The 18,716-nt window shown below is 38.4% G+C and overlaps 1 protein-coding gene across 1 annotated transcript in view; it reads left to right on the forward strand.

The window, feature by feature from the left end:
• The window catches only part of DISC1 (DISC1 scaffold protein), a 192,140-nt gene that overhangs the window by 164,828 nt on the left and 8,596 nt on the right, over positions 1-18,716 (forward strand). Inside the window, exons 10-11 of the mRNA XM_086627398.1 lie at positions 2,988-3,231; positions 8,722-8,766. Coding sequence (XP_086483524.1) covers positions 2,988-3,231; positions 8,722-8,766 — 289 coding nt within the window. The remainder of the gene's footprint in view (positions 1-2,987; positions 3,232-8,721; positions 8,767-18,716) is intronic.

Genomic DNA, 18,716 nt, shown 5'->3' on the forward strand with positions numbered 1-18,716 from the left:
GTTATGTTTTTATACTAACATCTTTTGCCTTTCTTATGTGTTTCCTTTATGGAGGGATGGAGATGTTAGATATCTGCTCACCTGCTTCATTGGCCTTCTGCAAGTCCTTAAAATTCTCGTTCACTGTGATACCTCAGTGTGCTTGACAATGATGAGACTAATTAATTACTGATGTAACTAATTAAACTATTGTGCTGTAACTAACATGATATCTACAGTCCACCGTTGTCTCTGTTTCTTTCAACATCCTTGTCTGCATCCTAGCTGTTGTTGCTTGTTTTGAACTTAAAAGTCTTTCTGAGGAAAGGGCCATCATTGTAATCTGTTTGGTGTTCCTACAAAGCCTGGCGCTTTGGTCTCATGAGCACTCTGGCACTTGGAAATTCAGTCAGTAGGTGATTAAGGTATGCGTTGCTGTTGCCAGGTCTGTATAAATGGTTGATGGATTGTGATTTGTTGTGGATTCCAGCAAATTGTTCTTGGCACCTCCGTTGAACTTGCCACATATACCACTTTGATAGTAATATACAGGCAGGTGTGTAACACCTAGAGGCTGATACATCATAAAATATTTATAAGTGTAGGAATAATATAAAATCTGATCTAATCTTGATCCATCGTTTTGAAAAGTTGCATACCTGAAAAAACTCACGGTGTTCAGTACAGACATCCACATACTTTTAGCTTCGTGGAAACTGCAAATGCACTTTTAGTGTGGATTAAACATAAACAAACCAAACTCTGAAATTCAATTGAGCTTTATTTTACACCTAATGTAAAAGCTAAAGATTTGTGCATGCTGTGAAAAACATAATTTGTAATAATTATTTGGTATATGTTTCTGTATCAGCTATTTGCAGCTTTCAAACAGTTTTCATTAAAAAAGTGCGTTTGAAAAATGCTTCTAAGCATTGAATTTCAAAATACAGATTAAAAGATACAGTTCTTGGGCTTAGGTATGTTCAGAATATCCAGGAATATGTGCATTCACTGATTTCAGTTGAAAAGTTCAGCATACATCTTATTTCAAGATGTATCAGAGTTTTACAGATACAATGATAAACCAAAGATGTCCTTAAAATAAAAGCAATTTATTAGTGGTACGTTCAGTAATGGCTGATTACTAAAATGGGTGTAAAACTTGGACGCAATCACAAGCGTGTTGATGCAATCAAAAGCTGAGTCACGGCAGAATAACAGCAGCCCAGGCACTGTTACGCTATACTTTTATATATGCTATTCATCTTCTCCGCTGTGAATGCTACATGCATCACTATCTCTGTCCTAGTTTTGTCAATAGAGCTCTTCATTAAATTGAATAGCCAAAACGAGCTATCCACTGGAAATTATGATTTAGGTCTCTAGTGTATTTTCTGAGCCTTTAATAATAAGCCACATATAGCTGCAAACAAACTCTTTCAAAAAGCAAGTAAAAGGGCTTATATATGTCTGCAGGGAAATGTTCTGACTGTATAACCATGATGATGTGACTTGACAAGTAGAGAAACAGTAGGGGTTATTTTATTTTCCTAGCTTGGTAAGTGAAACACTACCTGTCTGGAACACAGAAGTGTAATCCAGGGAAGATTTTTTTCCCTTTCTAATTAGTGATACTATGAACTTGTTAGGGGAGACCAATTTGTGGATCTCATGCTGCATTCTGCCTTCAATAAACATATATACTGACTCTAAGTACAGATCAAGTAGCTCAGCTTCTGGAGCTTAATTTTACACTCTCTCAAAATATTGCTGTGTGAATTTTACAGCTTGGCATCTTGTAGAGTTAAAAACGTACCTTTGTTAGATTAATGAATTCAGTGTGAGCAGTGTAGCTCCTTTATCCTTCTTTTAGAATAAAAGATAAGCTACTATTTAATTTAGTCAGAGAAGTTAAAATCAAATAGTTATTTTCCTTCTTTTAGTCACTTATAATTGCTTACTATTATATAGCAAATGATATGATTTGAAAAGCACTGTGAAAAAAATATTGCGGTTATTGGATATTAGCATTCAAATCTGTTTGGAAGCATGTATTACCATGAGAATTGGTGCTTCTGAGTCCCATCCCAGGCTCTGCCACTGATCTACTATATTTTAGCAGGCAACTTAATCTTTTGCTTCCTTAGAGACAACATGTATTAAATGGAGATGTGACCACATTTCTTACGAGCAGTGTGATGTTAGTATTCAGTGTCTTGTTCTGAAAAAATATCTATGTCTAGAATTCCCATTTACTTCAGGTGAAAATATCTATTGGACGGATCTCAGGAGAAGTGTCTGTAACATACATGGAGATCTCTGGGAGATGATCAATGTATTAAAAGTATGAAGAAGTTTGGTATTTTGAATTTCCTAATACTTTTGGGTTTTCTTTGGTGGGATAACCAAGTAGAAAAAACCTAAAGCGCATGAGTGAGAGATAAGGGCAACACTCAAAAGTATAAGACTGACGGAAAGGAAGAGTATTATAGTTCGATCTAATTTGATTTACCAGAGTTGAAGCAAGCACATTTTAGTGTAACAAGAGATTTAGTGTACCTGTTTTCCAAAAATTAGAGCTGATTTAATGCAATGTGATTGCTCATACATGATGTTCTACATCAAATTCGGGAAAACCACATGACTGCTTTTAGGATGACAGGCCTGTATATCCGATAGCATGAAGGAAGTTCTGATTGTGATCACCAAGACCCCTGGACTTTCGTCTGATCAGGAGAAGGTCACGTGCAGCCAGTGTACACCATACAGCTGAAAATATCTTGGCACAAACTCTTTTTTATGGCATTAGCATTGTAATAGGGCCATCATTTTACTGTTTTTCAGTTTGAAATAGCTTGTGCTATCTCTGTGGAAGTATTTGAGCTAGTGTTGTTTTTTCATTGGTTTTTTTTTCCTATCTAATAATAAACAATCACCCCAAAAGTTACATGAAATAGCAACTATTCTCCCTGAACTGCTATTTTATTTTCTTTTGGCTTTTATTTCAGCTGCGGGAGCCAGCTGCTCCAAAGAGTGTGGGAAGCTGACTTGGAGGCCTGTCAGCTGTTGATCCGAGGGTTTCAACTGAAAGAAAACAGTTGCTGTGTTTTTGAGGAAGAGGAGAATCAAATGGATGAGATGGAGATGACTGCTGATGGCCCATCTGATTCTGAAAAAAGAAAAGAAGGTCACTTTCCAAAGGGCACAGCGTGGGGCACTGTTTCCTGCCCCAAACACAGCGAGCTAAAAGAGGTATCTGAAATATTCTACAGCTATATTTCAAGTGATATTACTGGTTTTGCTTTTGAGAGGAGTTGAATCTGGGTGATGGGTCAGCAGGGCAGGTTAAGTATGAACTTAACATCTGGCCTCCAGTCCTAGGACATGAATAAAATAGCTTATTAGCTTCTCAGAAGCCCTTCAAATCTTTTTCCTTTCACCATCAGTCTTTTTAAAATGTGGAAATTATTCAGGCAATAAATACAGAATGTAAATCAGGATTTAAAGGAAAAACAATTTAAGTATTTAACACAAATGATCAGCTGTTCCTTGTCTTGCTGCCGAGTTTCATTCTGAGTTAGTTCTGCTGACTTCTTAGCCTAGATCTGTTAGCTGAAGTGGGGAGAGAGTTTCCTCCTCTAGTGAAAAGGTCGAAGGCTTCCTAGCTCAGGTGCTGGCAGGTTTCCAGCATCTAACAAATATTAAAAGGAGGAAAAAAATAATCAGGCCTTAAAGGTTTGACAAATCTCTTTTAATTTTTCATGTTCTGCTCTGCAATGCCATCCTTGCTTGAAAAATGTACATCTACCTAATAATCTCTTAACTGCACTGCCAAGGTAAACAAGCTGCTTCATCACCCAAGAGCACCACTATGACAAAAAGACCCTCCAGCAGGAGTTGTCAGTTTTATTACCTTGAAATTTGGTTGATAAAAATTAAAAGTGTGCTTAATTGCACCTGATCTTAAGAGCCATTGAACTGTGTATTATATTGAAAGCTGATGCCTAATTTTGCATTTATACTGGCTGAGAAAGTGGTAAACAGACCCTTACCTTATTGTAAAATCTCCTCTTGTCTTTAAATTGGGCTTCAATAGTACTTGCAGCTTTTTCCTGGGGAAAACGGTTTACGGACTGACTCCACGTAGAGAGCATTTTTATTGGAAATGGTCAGCTGTGGCTTTGTTGTTTTTTGTTTTTTTTTCTCCCCTCCAACAAGGAGTTCTATTGGTTATGGAAAGCTGTGCCCCCTTTCAAGAAGCCCTAGAGGGTTTGGGGTTTTGTGACTGGTTCTGTAGCACTCTTCAGATTTGTGCTGTAAATGGTCACCTATTTCACCCTTGCAAGTTCAGATCATTCCCCTGGCAATCAGCATTGCTATCCTAGAAAGACATCTGGGCAGCTCAAGTGAGGTGACTTCTGATTCTGGAGAGAGATGCAGGACTCAAGAGGAACAGATTGTCCATATGTTTAATAGAAGAGGAAAGCATAATTACAGTGCTTCCACTAAGCTCCTTCTTTTGAACTTACTTTTTGATAATTTCCTCTCTGCCTCTATTAACCAAGAGGGAACTTAGGAAGGCTGTCCCCCTAACTTCAGCTCTTCATCTAGGTGCTTAAACTTTGTAGTATAAATGCCTTTGCCTGAAATCCGGCCTATCCTGGTATCCTGAATAAACTCCATTTTGAGAACTTGCCAAAATCCATTCAGAAGCTGATATGTTAAATATAAATATGAAAGTGCCTATCAGTGAAGGGCCTGTGGATCATTCCTGCATCTATTCCCACAACGCTCCTAGGACTGGCAAAAAAAAAAAAAAAGGAAGTAATTTTTTAAATAGAAGAATGTTAATTTGTTTTCCAACTTTTAGAAAGAATTGAGCATCACAGTGATGTTTCATCACAGTTTACTCAACTAGGCTTCCTCTGCTTCAGTGCTGCCAGTAGCTTTGACCGTTGAGGCAAAGTTATGCATCACTGATGACTGCAAGCCATTGTAACCGTAAAAAAAAAAAAACCCAACATATAGATTGTGTTCTGATTCTGGAATTAGGGTTGGTCAGCTTGCTTTTATATTTTCAGGAGCTGGGATGATTTCCTTAATGGACTTAGTTGAAAGCCAAACCACTTCTGTAGCATTTAAGTGCTCTTATATGGTATTGTATTTTTTTAATTTTAAAATAATTTAAAATATTTGTGGCAAAAACTAAAATAAGGTAGTGATGTGGCTTTTAGTCTCTAAATTTAGCCATTCATGTGACTTTCATGGAAAAACTTACTGTTGTCCATTAGTAGTGAACCTTTTTGTAGCCATTTACCAGCAATGGGGATATCTAATAGAAAAGCATGTATTTGTCAAAATACTTGGTTTGATATTATTCAACAAGACTGTGGTGTCCCTGTGAGAGGAGTAACTTGATGTGGTTGCCATGTTTCTACAATGACTGTTCTCTTCAACTGTGTCAACTCTGTTCCCCACTGGGGAATTTCTAGAGAGCTGTAGGTCACTGAAACAAAAGGAAAGAGCAGCATTCTTTGTGTTTAGTGGTTACTGAATTACTTGCTTCAAAACAGTATAGCAAAAGGTAATGATAGCATATGTGCCTATATGCCTTGGAAGGTACAGTTCGTTCCCAGCTGATTGATTTACTTTATGGTGAAATGCTATAAATGAAGCTCTGCAGTTATTTGTCATGTTGTGTCTGGCTATTACTGTGGAGTGGATATTGGTTTTGCTGATATAGATGATAAATACAGTTTTCTTGCATATAACTATCTTACTGTATAGGGCTTCATTAGAAAACAAAGAAACAAATAAGAAACATAACAATATAAGAAAAGGAAAATAGATGAATGGAAGGAACCCTTCGCTTAGATCCTCAGATACTGCTTTGCAGAAGGGCTGTTTTTAATTTTTAATTAAATATCTTCACTAGATCATAAAATATGACATGTTCTGGTGTAAAATATGTAAGGTATAAATCCTTTTGAAAATTCAGATATTTTACTGTCATTTGTAAGCACAGGTTTATTAGCTGTCAGCAGTTACTTTATAGTCTTCATAACTGTGTTTTCTAAGACAGTATAGATTATTTTTTTTCCCCAGTTTGTTTATGTGGTAGACTGTGGCATCCCAAAATAATCCAGTATATCAGATTTCCTTTATAACACTGACTGTTAACCAGGGAAGACAATCACATGCTTTGGCAGCTCAGCTTGTTGAAACATCACTATTAATTTTTTGATCAAAACAAAATAAAGTGAGACTAGCAAAAATCATCCTGTGGAACACTCCAAGTTACTTAAAAATTAAGATGTACTCCTCTCAATTACAGATAATTAATTAGATTATAATATTTTAAGAAAATGCTGAATCGAAGTTACTATTACTAGCCTCAATCACGTCAAAGTCAGCTTGTTGTCTAATGTGTTTGAGAGAGATTCTTGAATTTTCATATAAGCATGTACTCTCTAGCTGGTAGCTATCTTGATGAAGTTAGAGTGCCTTGTCATTGCAGTTCTGGTTTGTCTTTTCATGACTAATAGGGGTTGATTATCTCCCAAGTCTCTGAGGAATTAAAGATGGGTTCTAGTTTTCATCCTGGAAATGCTCCATACTTTTAAACTGACTGCAGATTATTTTGCCCAGGTGACATGTGAGTGAGGTGGAAGCCGCTATGATCATTATTACATAGTTAGGTACATATCTGGGTGATTTCTAAAATGTACAGTAACATTACATTTCTTTTCAGACATTTAACGCCTGCTTGTTCCACTCCTTAACGATAACTTGCTTTATTTTTTTTGCTTGTTGATAATGTACGTGTAAGCAAAACCTTTTTGTAACACCAGAAGCACCGATGATAACTAATAAATGGAGAGATGTGTGTGTGCTGGGACCTCCCTAACACCCAGTATCTTGACAAACATGAGTATGTGCGCACCTGCAGGCTTGGGTTTCTGACCTATCCTTTTTTCTTCTCTTCTTCTGCTATCTGGCATGCTGTGCAGTGCTCCCTCTTAATCACTATGAAGGAAAGAAACACCTACTAGATTTCAAGAAAATTGAGGTGATTAAAGTTACAAGGTAAACCCCAAAATTCAGTAGTGTTACCTTTTGTAAGTCAGCATTTCTGGTAGTTATCCCATCAGAATTCTTTGTCGATCATTTCTTACTTTTTCACCATAACAGAAGCAGAGAGCTGGGGTTAGAAAGGGCTGCTGTCTTTTCTTCACCTCTGCATACTTCAGTTTTACCATCTGGGAAAATGTTTCAGTCTTTTGTAGAGCACTGTAGTGTTGGAAAGGTGTTCTGTAATTGCAAAGCCTTCATTTTATTCACTTTTTTAAAGATACTGAATATTCTAGGTGATGTTAAGTAGACAATCATGAAAAACAATAATTAATATTTAATGTGATGCCTGTCATTAAAAAAGTCATCACAGAATACGACACAACATTTTTCAGAATTTAGCGATAGCAAGCACCAAGAAAGCCTCTGTCAGCAGGCTGCAACTCATTACTGTGCGTTGAGATAGCCTGCGGTCCAGAAGGCAAATGTGCAACGTGTAAAGGACAAAAGCCTTTAGAAAGCTAAATTAACTATGCTTTCATTTGAGTTTTAATTAAATGCTGTATTTGTAGAGCTTCAAAAATAATTTGGAAACTTTAAATTTAATCTTCGTTTTAAATGCCGTCATTAAGTATCAGTGAAAGTCAGCATTTAAATTTTTTTTTTTTTATTAATCTGAGCTGGAAAGGATATCTGTAGCAACAGGCAGCTGGCTTGTACACAATGATCAGATCATCGTTGTGCAGTCACACGCATTGTTGTGTAGTAAGATGCCCCTTAGCTGCATGTGATACTGTTGTGGAGTCATTACTGGTAGAAATGCTAACTCCTTAGCTAGAGACTGTAGCATCTTAGTAAGCTTAATGCTTACATGTATTTTGCAGTAAAAATATAATCAGAAAACTAATATTACAGGTAAAAGATATCTAAGCAACCTCTTTTTCAGATAGATTACTGAAAATAGTACCTGGTAATAATAATGAACTTATGGCAGAGTAATGATTTTGCACTTTATTGTATTTATGTACATACCTGTGATACTAAGCATTGCCCTACCAAAGCAATATCCCTATTTCAGTTTATTTAAAGATTGTCAATACTGTTATGTGGGATAAGTATTAATGGTTTTCCAATAATGTTAATATAAAATTTCTTTGCTCTTCAGCCAATGAATGAAATGGTGGCTAATTTCATATAGACTTTACAGATGAAACAAGTTTTGAAAGAGGAACTGACTATAGTTAGCATGTGCTACCAATACAAAACATCAGTGGGGTCTCTCGTTTATCTCGCCCAAAATCACTTGCAGGGTTTCTGCCAAAAAAGTTTCTGTAGACTCTTGAACGGTGTACGGATCCATAAGAGCTTGATAAAAAAGTTTGTTTCGATCTATAGTTAGTCCTTCAGTTTTAGAGGCAGTATTCCTTGTGGATTTTCACTGGGAAGGCAGGCTTTAATAAAATGTATTCAAATCTAGCTTTAAATATTGGGTGGCTGCCACTGCTCCATTATAAATCCAATTGAAATGTTTCATGTGTGTGAAGCAAAATGATGTAATTGTTCAGCTTATATAACTTTTTAATGTGCTATATGATTTTTGTAAGTTCCCTTGAAATCTTACTGGGTTTGTAGAATGTATCTACTATATACTTAATAATTTATCTCTGACAGGTTATGGAAGACATTTCATTTGGAGCAGAGGGTCATTTATCTGAGGTAAGTGTTTTCTAGGCAGTATAAAGTGGTGATATTATACAGACTTTTCTGGATCTCAATTAGAACTAATGACACTTTTTTTTTGTAGTATTACCTTTGGGTAAAAATTGCTAGAGAGTGTGCAAGCACTTAGAAAAGCAATACAGGCACAAATGGAGTGGGCACATTCTTTTTTTTCTATTGAAGATAATGGCAAAATTGCTGTGTATTTCAGGGAGTTTATAGTTAAATCCTAGTTCTTTATATAGTGCTAATGTTTTCAATACATAACAACAAGAGGATGAATATGTGGGGAAAAGCAGGACCAATAATATTTAGCCAGCCTCACTGTAGCACTGTAATGATGCTCAGGAATGGAACAAAATCACGATGCTTTACTAGTTTCCTGTGTACCGCTAAAAATACCTTTGACTTGACTTTTGAAGTGTAAAAGCATACTGCACAAGAATACAGCGTAATAGGAATTTCATCTGAATAAAAATACTCGATGTTTGTCATTTTACACTATGTTAATAAATAAAAAGATGTCAGATCCTAGTCTATATATTTAAGAAAATCTAGGATAATTGAGTAACATGGGATGCATTTCCTGTGAGAGTAAGTGATGAGAAAAATCTGCTTATAAACAAAAATCTGTCTACATACAAACTAAGAGTTTAGGTAGTATATGTATAAGGAGAGTTATACTAGTTCCAAGAGCTGTGCTGATTCAGTTTGGTCCATTTTTATATTGGTATGCCTTGGGCTGCGACTTACATATTAAAGGAATTTAGTATCCAAGCATTGTGTCCAGCCAGCAAGTTAATTACATGGGTAAGTAACCCCCAGTTCACCTTCCATAATAGCATACATGCCACCTGTCAGGTACAAGTGACAAGTGCTGAGCCTAGCAAATATTAAATAAATAAATAAATAAAATTTGCAGTTTGGGGTAACTATTCAGATGAGGCATTCCTTTGTATTCCCACCAATGAATCCAAAGACTGTGCTGCTCAAGGTAGTCTCACTGCAAGACCAGACTCAGATTGTTGACCTTGTGTACAAGGAGACTGTGATGTGAGAGCATGCCTAGGATGGACTGCTTGGCTGCGTGTGAGTTCAGCATAAATAAAAACAGGAAGCCTTGAGAATGAAGGTGAACTTTGCAGAAAATGCAAATAGCCTTTCTTATCAGTGAACTGTGCTGTGAATTAAAGCAAAACTGTGCAGGTGCTTGTGTCCGTAGATGACATGAAATAGGGGAGGTAGTCCCATGGGATAAAGGTAGCAAAAAGCCCCGTTGCCAGCAGGGCGAAATACTGAGGGCATGTTGGTACTGATAACTGCCAAGACAGCAGAATATTTGGTGGAAACCAGAAATTGCCTATGGTCCAGACCAAAGCAAATGGGAGTACAACTGCATGCTTGAGTCCGGCAGTGACCTGCACTGAAAGCTGTAGTACAACCCAGCCCTTGACTGAAGAAGTTGTTCTTTTGCTTAACAGGAGATGTGCCCAGAGCATGTGAGTATGGTGTGTGTGCCGGGTTTACAACTGCATCAGAGCTCACAGGTATAGAGGGCTGCCACTGTAGTTCACTAAAGGCTTAATATCTAGAGCCCTCAAAAGCAGAACAACTTTGCCCTTTGGAAGTTTTGAAGGGAAGAAAAATGCATAAAGAGAATAGAGAGCAACGAAACAAATAAAGGAAATGGAAACTTGTTAAAAAGCCAGGCTTCTCCACACTGCCACAGCTGGATTGATGTTGACTTGTAGACAGCTCCATAAAAGCTCTGTGAAACTGTCAGCACCCTGTACCATGTCAAGGCTTTGCCTAAATGTTCCTTTGATGCTCTGGTCCCCTAATCCACTCTTGTCAGAATCCTCGCTGCCTGCAGGAGAGCACCCTGTTAGTCATTTCAGATTTTTGCATCTTAGTGACTCAGTAGCAGAGATGGGAGTGAACAATAGTCGGAACCACCTATAAATGATACCCAGCTCTACCGACTCCTAGCACAGCAGGGTGTGGACACTGGAAAACAGTTTGGTGCTTTTCTTTCTTTTCCAAGTTCTGGCCCACTGTGAATTTTTATTGGTAAATCAGTAAATAACCTCATCCTCCCACAACAGGAACTGGAATTGTCCCAGTTTTATTGAATGAGCCAGTGAAGTAGTCTACACTGATTTTAGGAATTTTCACTCAGGGAAGATCTTCAGTCTGCTAGAGTTGTGAATGGGAAGACTGCTGTCACCCAGACCGTAGCAGGGTGCTGGAAGGCAGTGGAAAGCTCTGTTCCTGCATAGATGCTTTTCCAAGAACACTCCTCCATAACTATAATGGAAGATACATGAGGGGAAGAATTGCCAACATCAGGCTGTAATTTTGATAAGTCATTTAACACTCCAGTGTGGTGTTGTATCCCTGCGGAGGAGGGAAGAGGATCAGTGCAAGCAAAGGGAATGTGGAAAAAGCATGTGATGGTGGGGAGGAGGTAGGTCACAGTTGCAAAACATCTGTCTGGAAAGCTTTATGTCTGAATTGTTGCATATGAGAAACTGAGGAGGGTGTTGTAGTGCTACAGACTCCTAAATATACATAAACAGGCTGAAGGAACAAGCTAGCAGTCTGTCAGTGGAAGGTAATATGAGCAAAAGTAATTAGGAAACAACCTTGATGCCTCTTCTGAGAAAAAGTGGATAACTACCTCCATGAAAAAAAACTCACCTAAACAAAATCAGGCAAGCAACAGGTGAGTTTCTGTGGGACCAACTCTGTAGGAGGAGGAATCAGCAGATGATCTTTGGTACCCTCCAGAAGACATCATATTTATAGCACAGCACCATCTTCTTTTGGTGCAGAAGAGAGCAAATACAGTAACAGACTACATGTCTATGTGAGCGACTCTTCAGTGGCCCAAAAGAATTTTGAAATGGTGTTGTAGTGTAACCCGGCTGACAATTTCTAATAAGAAAGGTGAATTAGAAAATAATGAAATGAGAGTAGAAGGCAGAAATATTTTTTCCCCTTTTTTCTTTGCTTTTTGTCTCGCTAAAAATGATAAATTCTGTCCATATATGTAGTGCTCATAGTGTTCACTACAAGGTAGCAAGAGACAAATACAGTAAAGAGTCCTAAGGCAAGTGAGATGTACTCAAGTCAGGCTAGACTGATGAAATTTCTTCTGAGTGCATAGGAGCCAAGAAAAACAATCTCCAAACCATTAACAAGCTTTGAAAACTCCTAGAGGAAGCTTGAAATCCCAGGGGGTCTGTAAAAGGCAGAGTTGGTATTTGCCTTTCACAAGGAGGTAGGCCAGGAGTTTATGTGCCAGTCAACATAATTTCAATTAGGATTAGAATTCCAAACGCTCTTGATAGGTTGAAAGAATAGCCTGAAATCAATAACATGGGATATGTTAAAAGGCAGGTGAAAATTACATTTGAGGAAGAAAAGATGTTGAATTTCTGTATACAAATGGTAAATAGCAGCTGAGATGGCAATACTGCAGAAGCAAAATCTAGGGTTGTAGTAGTCTGCAAATAGAGTGGGATTCATTACCGTCATCCTGTTGCAAGAAAGGGCAAATATCATTTGCAGCCTCGTTAATGGGAATATCAGTTGTAAGACAGAAATAATTAGTGTGCTTGGCTTAGAATATCGATGCCTCAAGAGGACCACAGCACTGGTCTGGCCACCTCACTCTCTAGAAGACAGAAACACTCTGAAGAAAAGAAAGGAAAAGAATAGAAAGAAAAGCTTTAAAAATCCTGGTCTGATTGAAAGTCAGTCTTCAATCACATTAAAAAAAAAAAAAAAGATAAAGAGGACAATGGTTAGTTATCAGTGAGTGCTATGTAAGGGTAAAATGAAATCATAGAATCATGGAACAGTTTGGGTTTGAAGGGACCTTAAAAGATCGTCTAGTTCCAACCCCCCTGCCACCTTCCACTAGACCAGGTTGCTCAAAGCCTCATCCAGCCTGGCCTTCAACACTTCCAGGGATGGGGCAGCCACGACTTCTCTGGACAACCCGTTCCAGTGCTTCACCACCCTCATAGTGAAGAATTTCCTCCTAGAGTCTAATGCAAATCTTCCCTCTTTCATTTTAAATCCATTACCCCTTGTCCTATCACTACATACCCTTGCGAAAAATTCCTTCTTGATTTGTAGCAAGGGAAGTTTGCATTAGGAAAGCTTGCTCACTGCATGGGCAGTTTAGCCCCAGAGCAGGCTCTGCCCTGCAACCAGAACTGCAAAATCCCTGTCAGCTGCCAAGACCTGTGTAGACAGACACCAGCTGAGGACAGTGACAGTGGGCTTGACCTCACTGCAAGTCACAGAGCAGGCTTTGGTGTTCCCTGGTTGTTTCCTGGTCAGCCTTGCCATGATGGTAGGGTGGTGTTGATCATGAGTAACGTGTTATTTTCAGAGTAAGAGATTAGGCAAGTTCTCAGTGGCCACTTTGCCCTCCTCTTCTACGACACCTACCCAGGACAGTGCATACAAGGGCAGGAAATCTAGGATACAGAGCAGGGACAGATGCTTCCTCCACCTACACTTTGGAGACTTTTTGGCCCTGTAGCTCATTATCTGAGGGCACATGCGCTTTGCCTGCATGTGACTGAAGCATCTAAGCATCTGCTCAAGCAGGACAAACGTATGGATGGTTGCCTTTTGTTTCTAGAAATTATTTAAGAGATACCCTGGCCTGAATTTGTGGAGTTTCAAGTGCTCCCAATTTCCACTGACTTCTGCAAGGGCGGAGGGTAAGCATGCAGCACTTGTACCAACAATAAGTCACTGTTCTAAACCTTGTGCCGTGAAGTGAAGTATCTGTCTGCAAGGGCAGCTTTTCCTAGACATTGTTTATGTTATTTTGAATGATTTTAACTATCATAGGAGAGAGAGGATTTAGTACAGGTGAAATAAATATGGCTTTGATGTTCTGCAGAAGGTCTTCTATGGCCTTCTAAGATTTTACATATCTTATTGTGATCATAATATTGCTAGTTTGAAGTAAGGCAACTTCTTTTTACAAAGTTCCTCTGTGGATTTTAAGGCTACATCTGGGAATCCTGCTTCTCAGCACAACCACCAAAGGCTCTAATAGACACTCTAATCCCTAATAGAGTTAGATTAATCTAGCTACTAGGATATCAATTCTTCTATATAAAATTGCTGAACTAGATCCAAGAGAGCATGGGAAGTGTTTGCACCGGAAAAGCTGATCAAACATTTTCCTTGAGTAATGCTTTCAAGGAGCGGTTGCTCATAGACGACTAAAATGACTTGTAAAAGAATAAATTGAAATGCAGAAGACTAAAGTGTAAGCTATTCCCTCTGATCTTAATTCAGTGTGCTCATGCTCCAGCTGTGCATCAGCTGGAGCACTGTCTGTTCTTCCTGTTTCTCCCATCAAACTCTCGCATCTCTGGGAGAGAATCAGAATTTCTACTTTGCGTGAGAAGGCAGAATAATTTCTTCAGTTACTACCTGAGGAAATTACAAATCACACCCATGGCCGTGCTGTTTTCACCTGCTTAAGGATTTAGGAAAAAAAAAAAACCCACCACAAACAAAACCAGCAAAAAGCCCCTCAAGCCAGTTACATCTGCTGTTCGCAGAAAAATCCATGAAGCAATATTGCATCTCAGCTCTTTCCTAGCTCCTGCAGTCTCTCCTAGCTGCTTTCTAAAAGTCCTGCTAGTGCAAAAATAACCAAAATAGTCTTAAGACTTACAGTAGCTTGTATCATTGACATAATCCACAAGCTTAGATGAGTTGTATTTGTTAATATGTTGAGCTGGAGGCAGAGTCCACTCTCAGAGATGATGTTGATCAGTGTAAGGTGCCACTTTCCAACCGGCAGCTTTTCTGAATAGTTTGTGTGTCACTGGCAGCCTGTTTCCCTGCCTTCATAGACAAATGTCAGATAAAAATATTACTAGTGACATTACTAGGCATGAAAGGCACTGAGAGAAATCTTTTCTATCTACTTCTCTGGCTTATTGAACTTTTTTTTTCAAACAAGGGCCTGGGGGCAGAAACTGTGGAATTGGTTGCATGTTTAGAATTATTCCTGTGTATTTTTAAGAGCAATGTATTTTTTTTTCCATTTCATTTATAACTCTCCTTGATATTAAACTAAAGTTAGAGTTCTTGATATAACCACATCTTTCCAACCCAAAGTAAGAAAAGCCATATATTTTTTTTCTCTAAAATCTTGAAGCGTATGATGACCCTTCTGCATTTTTCACGTGATGCCTGAAAGTAACCTGCAAGTAAGTTCTTGAGAGGCTCTGCTTGTCTAAACCATGGAGGAACTTCTCATTTCAACTAAAAAGGCATCTGTGTCATGTAGGTGCAAAAATAGTTTAGCCTACAATATTAGTGCTGTATTAAAGAGGAATTAAGCTGCAAAATACCTATTAGGAGTTTAAGATTAATAGAATATAACCCCTACCTTTTGGAGCTATTTTAGTTACACTGCAGTGTAATCATATCCATATAGTTATGATTAAATGTTTCAAGTGTTTGATCTGATTTTTACTTACTTGGATTTCCCTGCCTTTCTGTGTTGTAAGAATTCTGCATTGAGCATATTTTCCTAGTACTCATTGTTCATTTATCTTAATTTCTAAAGTAAACAGGATTTTTGTTAGATTTTTAGACAAGTCATCATGCACTCAAAATGTGATCATTCAGGAAGAACGCACTGTGTTTTTTCACATGAGATAAAATGTACATTTTACTTTAAGTGAGAATCTAAGCATTCAGTTGACAAATGAATTAAAGCCAGTGATTAAAAAATATAGTCTGTTATTCCTGAGCATGTTTAGTGTGAGACCAATGCACCAATAAAGTCCTTGCCTGGAATTGCAGCAGAGATGAAGCTACTAGCCAAAGCTTAGAACCCCAAAATACAGGTTAATACTGATGCAAAGCACTATGAGATGCCTTCGCTACAGAACAAGTGTTCACCTAAAGTCTCTAGGTCTTGGAGGCTTCTTTGCTGGATTCTTTCCTTCATTCCTTTCTCCCATCCTTCATGGGACCTTTCTTTACGTGGCTGTAAAGTTTTATTTAAAAAGGAAACGAAAACATCAATCGTGAGGTCAGATTAGGTAGCAGTACACCAATAAGTATCGTTATCTAGCTGCTCTGTGACTGTGCGTTTCAGGCTGTAGTTATATTTTATGTCAGGTTTTCAGGATCTGTGCACCTTAGAGCTAGGTCACACTTGCAACTTAGAGCCCGTTTTGACAACCGGCTATCTAAATGCCATCTCCTGTTGCCAGCACCTTTCAGCCCACCTGAAGTTCAGTGAGGGAGTAGGTCTAATAGGCCCTTTTTGCCCTGTATGTTCACTGACATGGTGAATAGGGAAGTGTTGCACTGTGGATCTTCACAGAAGGGCTGGGCAAATCCAGCCAGTATTGTTTAGATTAGCTGCTCAGTGAACTCCTTGTGTTGGCACATATGAGATAGGAAACATGAGGGCAGTTCGAAAAGGAAATGGATCTTCCCTTACAGCAGTAAGCTGTGCTGATGATAGCACCAATTAGGTGATCAATTATCTGGATAAACATTCCTGCCATCAACAGTACCCTAAAAAGAAAGAGATGCCCTACTGTAATGTGTACCTTTATAATGATTTTTATATTTAAATATACTTAATTGCACAGGTATTCTGGAGTCTACTGTAACATATACTTTTTTTATTAGTTGTCTGTAGTAACTGATGATTTCAAATCAGGACTAGAAGTGTCATCCTTCTTGACAACATGAACGTGATCCAGAATCTTATATAGTAGTAGTTCTTGAGAAAAGCAGTGACTGGATCAGACTAAAGTGTTCAATATATTGATGTTATAAGAGCAAGAATCTGCTTTTTATGTATCGCTATAAGATACTCTTTCTTCAGAATCTGTACAGGACTAATTCATTTTGTCAAAGTACACAGTCTGTAGAAAGAGTCTAGTTTGAAAACTTACGGCTTTTGTCTGTCAGAGCAATACTTGGGATTTTGTGCGTTAATTGAAAGCTGTTCTTCCTAAATTAACTGGTCAATGATTGCATAGCACTAACTGTTTTTTGTCTCGTTTTTCTTGTGTTTGAGATGATGGTTATGTGAAGACTTGATTTTCTTATGTGTAATTAACTGTTAGAGAAAAATCAGTGTTCACAGGTGGATCTTTCTCTAGATGGTCATCATTTTAAATGTGTTTTCAGAGTACCAGGTTTTTGCAATTTACTGAGTCTTCTAGCCTGAGACCTAAGTTCTTTCAGATAACCGTCACCTCTTCTTGCATGCATGTCACAGAATGATTCCCTGAAAGCTTTCTGTTGATATAAATTGCCGGGGTTATCCCACTCCCTTACAGCATATGGAGCCCTGCTGGTGTACTGAATAATGATTTAGGAGCTGGGTGGAAGACTTGTTCCTCTTCTATCCCTGGTCTTGAGAAAAGGATGTTCCTAGTTGCCGTAGGGAGAATGAGTACCTTCTTCTCCCTTGTTCTCATTTTGAAAACAATGGCTCATTTTTACGTCTATAAATTCTGTGGAGTGCTGCTGCAGATTCTGCTATTTGGTGATGACTCTGAAGATGACTACTCAGGTCTCATGCACAGAGCCAAGGACTCAGCCAGTTGGTTCTCAGGTTGTGCTTTGCTGTCTCTCAGCTGTGGGTGTTTGCAGCATAAGTTCTCTCCAGCTCATTCATTTAGGGTTCGACCTGCGGCTGGTTGCATACTTGTGCGATCAGCTGAATAGACATAGCCATGTCTGGCAGAAGACCTAGGAAGGCAGAAAGGTCAAAGCTCTGTGCTGTAACTGAGGACGTGCCCACAAGCAGAGCTCTTTTGACATTTGACTCTGTGTACGCACTGTGTGACGCAAAGTGTAAGGATAGCACAGAACTGAGGTCTGGTAAATGTGTTTACCAAAAATCAGATTGTTTCACAACAGGCAGCATTCCAACAGTATATTAGCACGATTTCTTTGGAAGGCCTTTGATTGAAGGCTTGATTTCTCTTTAACAACCACTGATGGCTGCTATTACAGCAACAGATCAATGCAAAGGACTCCAAGTACTTTTTTAAAGGAGAAAAACTGTCTGAAGATTGTGTATATGGCCACATGTGCAGCTGGCTATATAGATGACTACATAGATTTAGGTCTAGAGAAAATCCAGTTGGCTGGATTCCAGCTTATGAATGACTTCATTTTTTTTTTTTTTTTCCACATGGCTCCCACAGAGCTTCATCGTGGCACAATAATCTTTTTCCTTACAGATAACCCCCATCATTCACTTGAGACAGCCCTGTGATGCCTGGGAGGGAGAGGAGAGGCTTGTCTCAGTGCTGCTTGAATTGGCTGATCCCCTACCTTGGATTTGCCACTTATTTGGGTCATTTCTCAAAGTAATAGTCAATATAAAAGATACAAATTACCCTTATGTAGTATATCTGAAAGCAAACAAACTTATGGGAAGGACTTTGTAACTGGTTTAAAATACTCAGTTGAATATAGAAAAAATATTTGTCTGTATAAGTTCTAAGTAGAGAGCCATTATTTTTGAAAATTTGTCTTGTTTCATAACACAGTAAAAGAAGTGTAGTTTCATGTCAAAGACTTTGATGCATTTTCTCTGATCAATTGAGCAAAGTCCCTAAGTATTCTAGCCAGATTTTTCCTCAAAAAAGTAAGTACGTTTTGTGTTGAGGTGCCAAAAGTGATGCTTCTTGAAATATTTAAATGGCCTAAAAGTGTAAATCGTGTTTACATGAACAACTTGAAATTTAGGAACCTAAATGGTGTAGTCAGCGTGAGATTTCCCTCCCCTGCTGTGGTGAGACAATGGGGAAGAGGGAGAGCTGTTCAGTCTTCACACCCCTTTAATCCTCTGCTGAAAGTGAATGAAATCATGACTCTCTTCTGCTGGGAAATAGACAGCCCACAAGCTCATT

Source organism: Tauraco erythrolophus, chromosome 2 (genome assembly GCF_009769465.1).
Source record: "Tauraco erythrolophus isolate bTauEry1 chromosome 2, bTauEry1.pri, whole genome shotgun sequence".
In the NCBI taxonomy this organism is placed as follows: Eukaryota; Metazoa; Chordata; class Aves; order Musophagiformes; family Musophagidae; genus Tauraco; species Tauraco erythrolophus.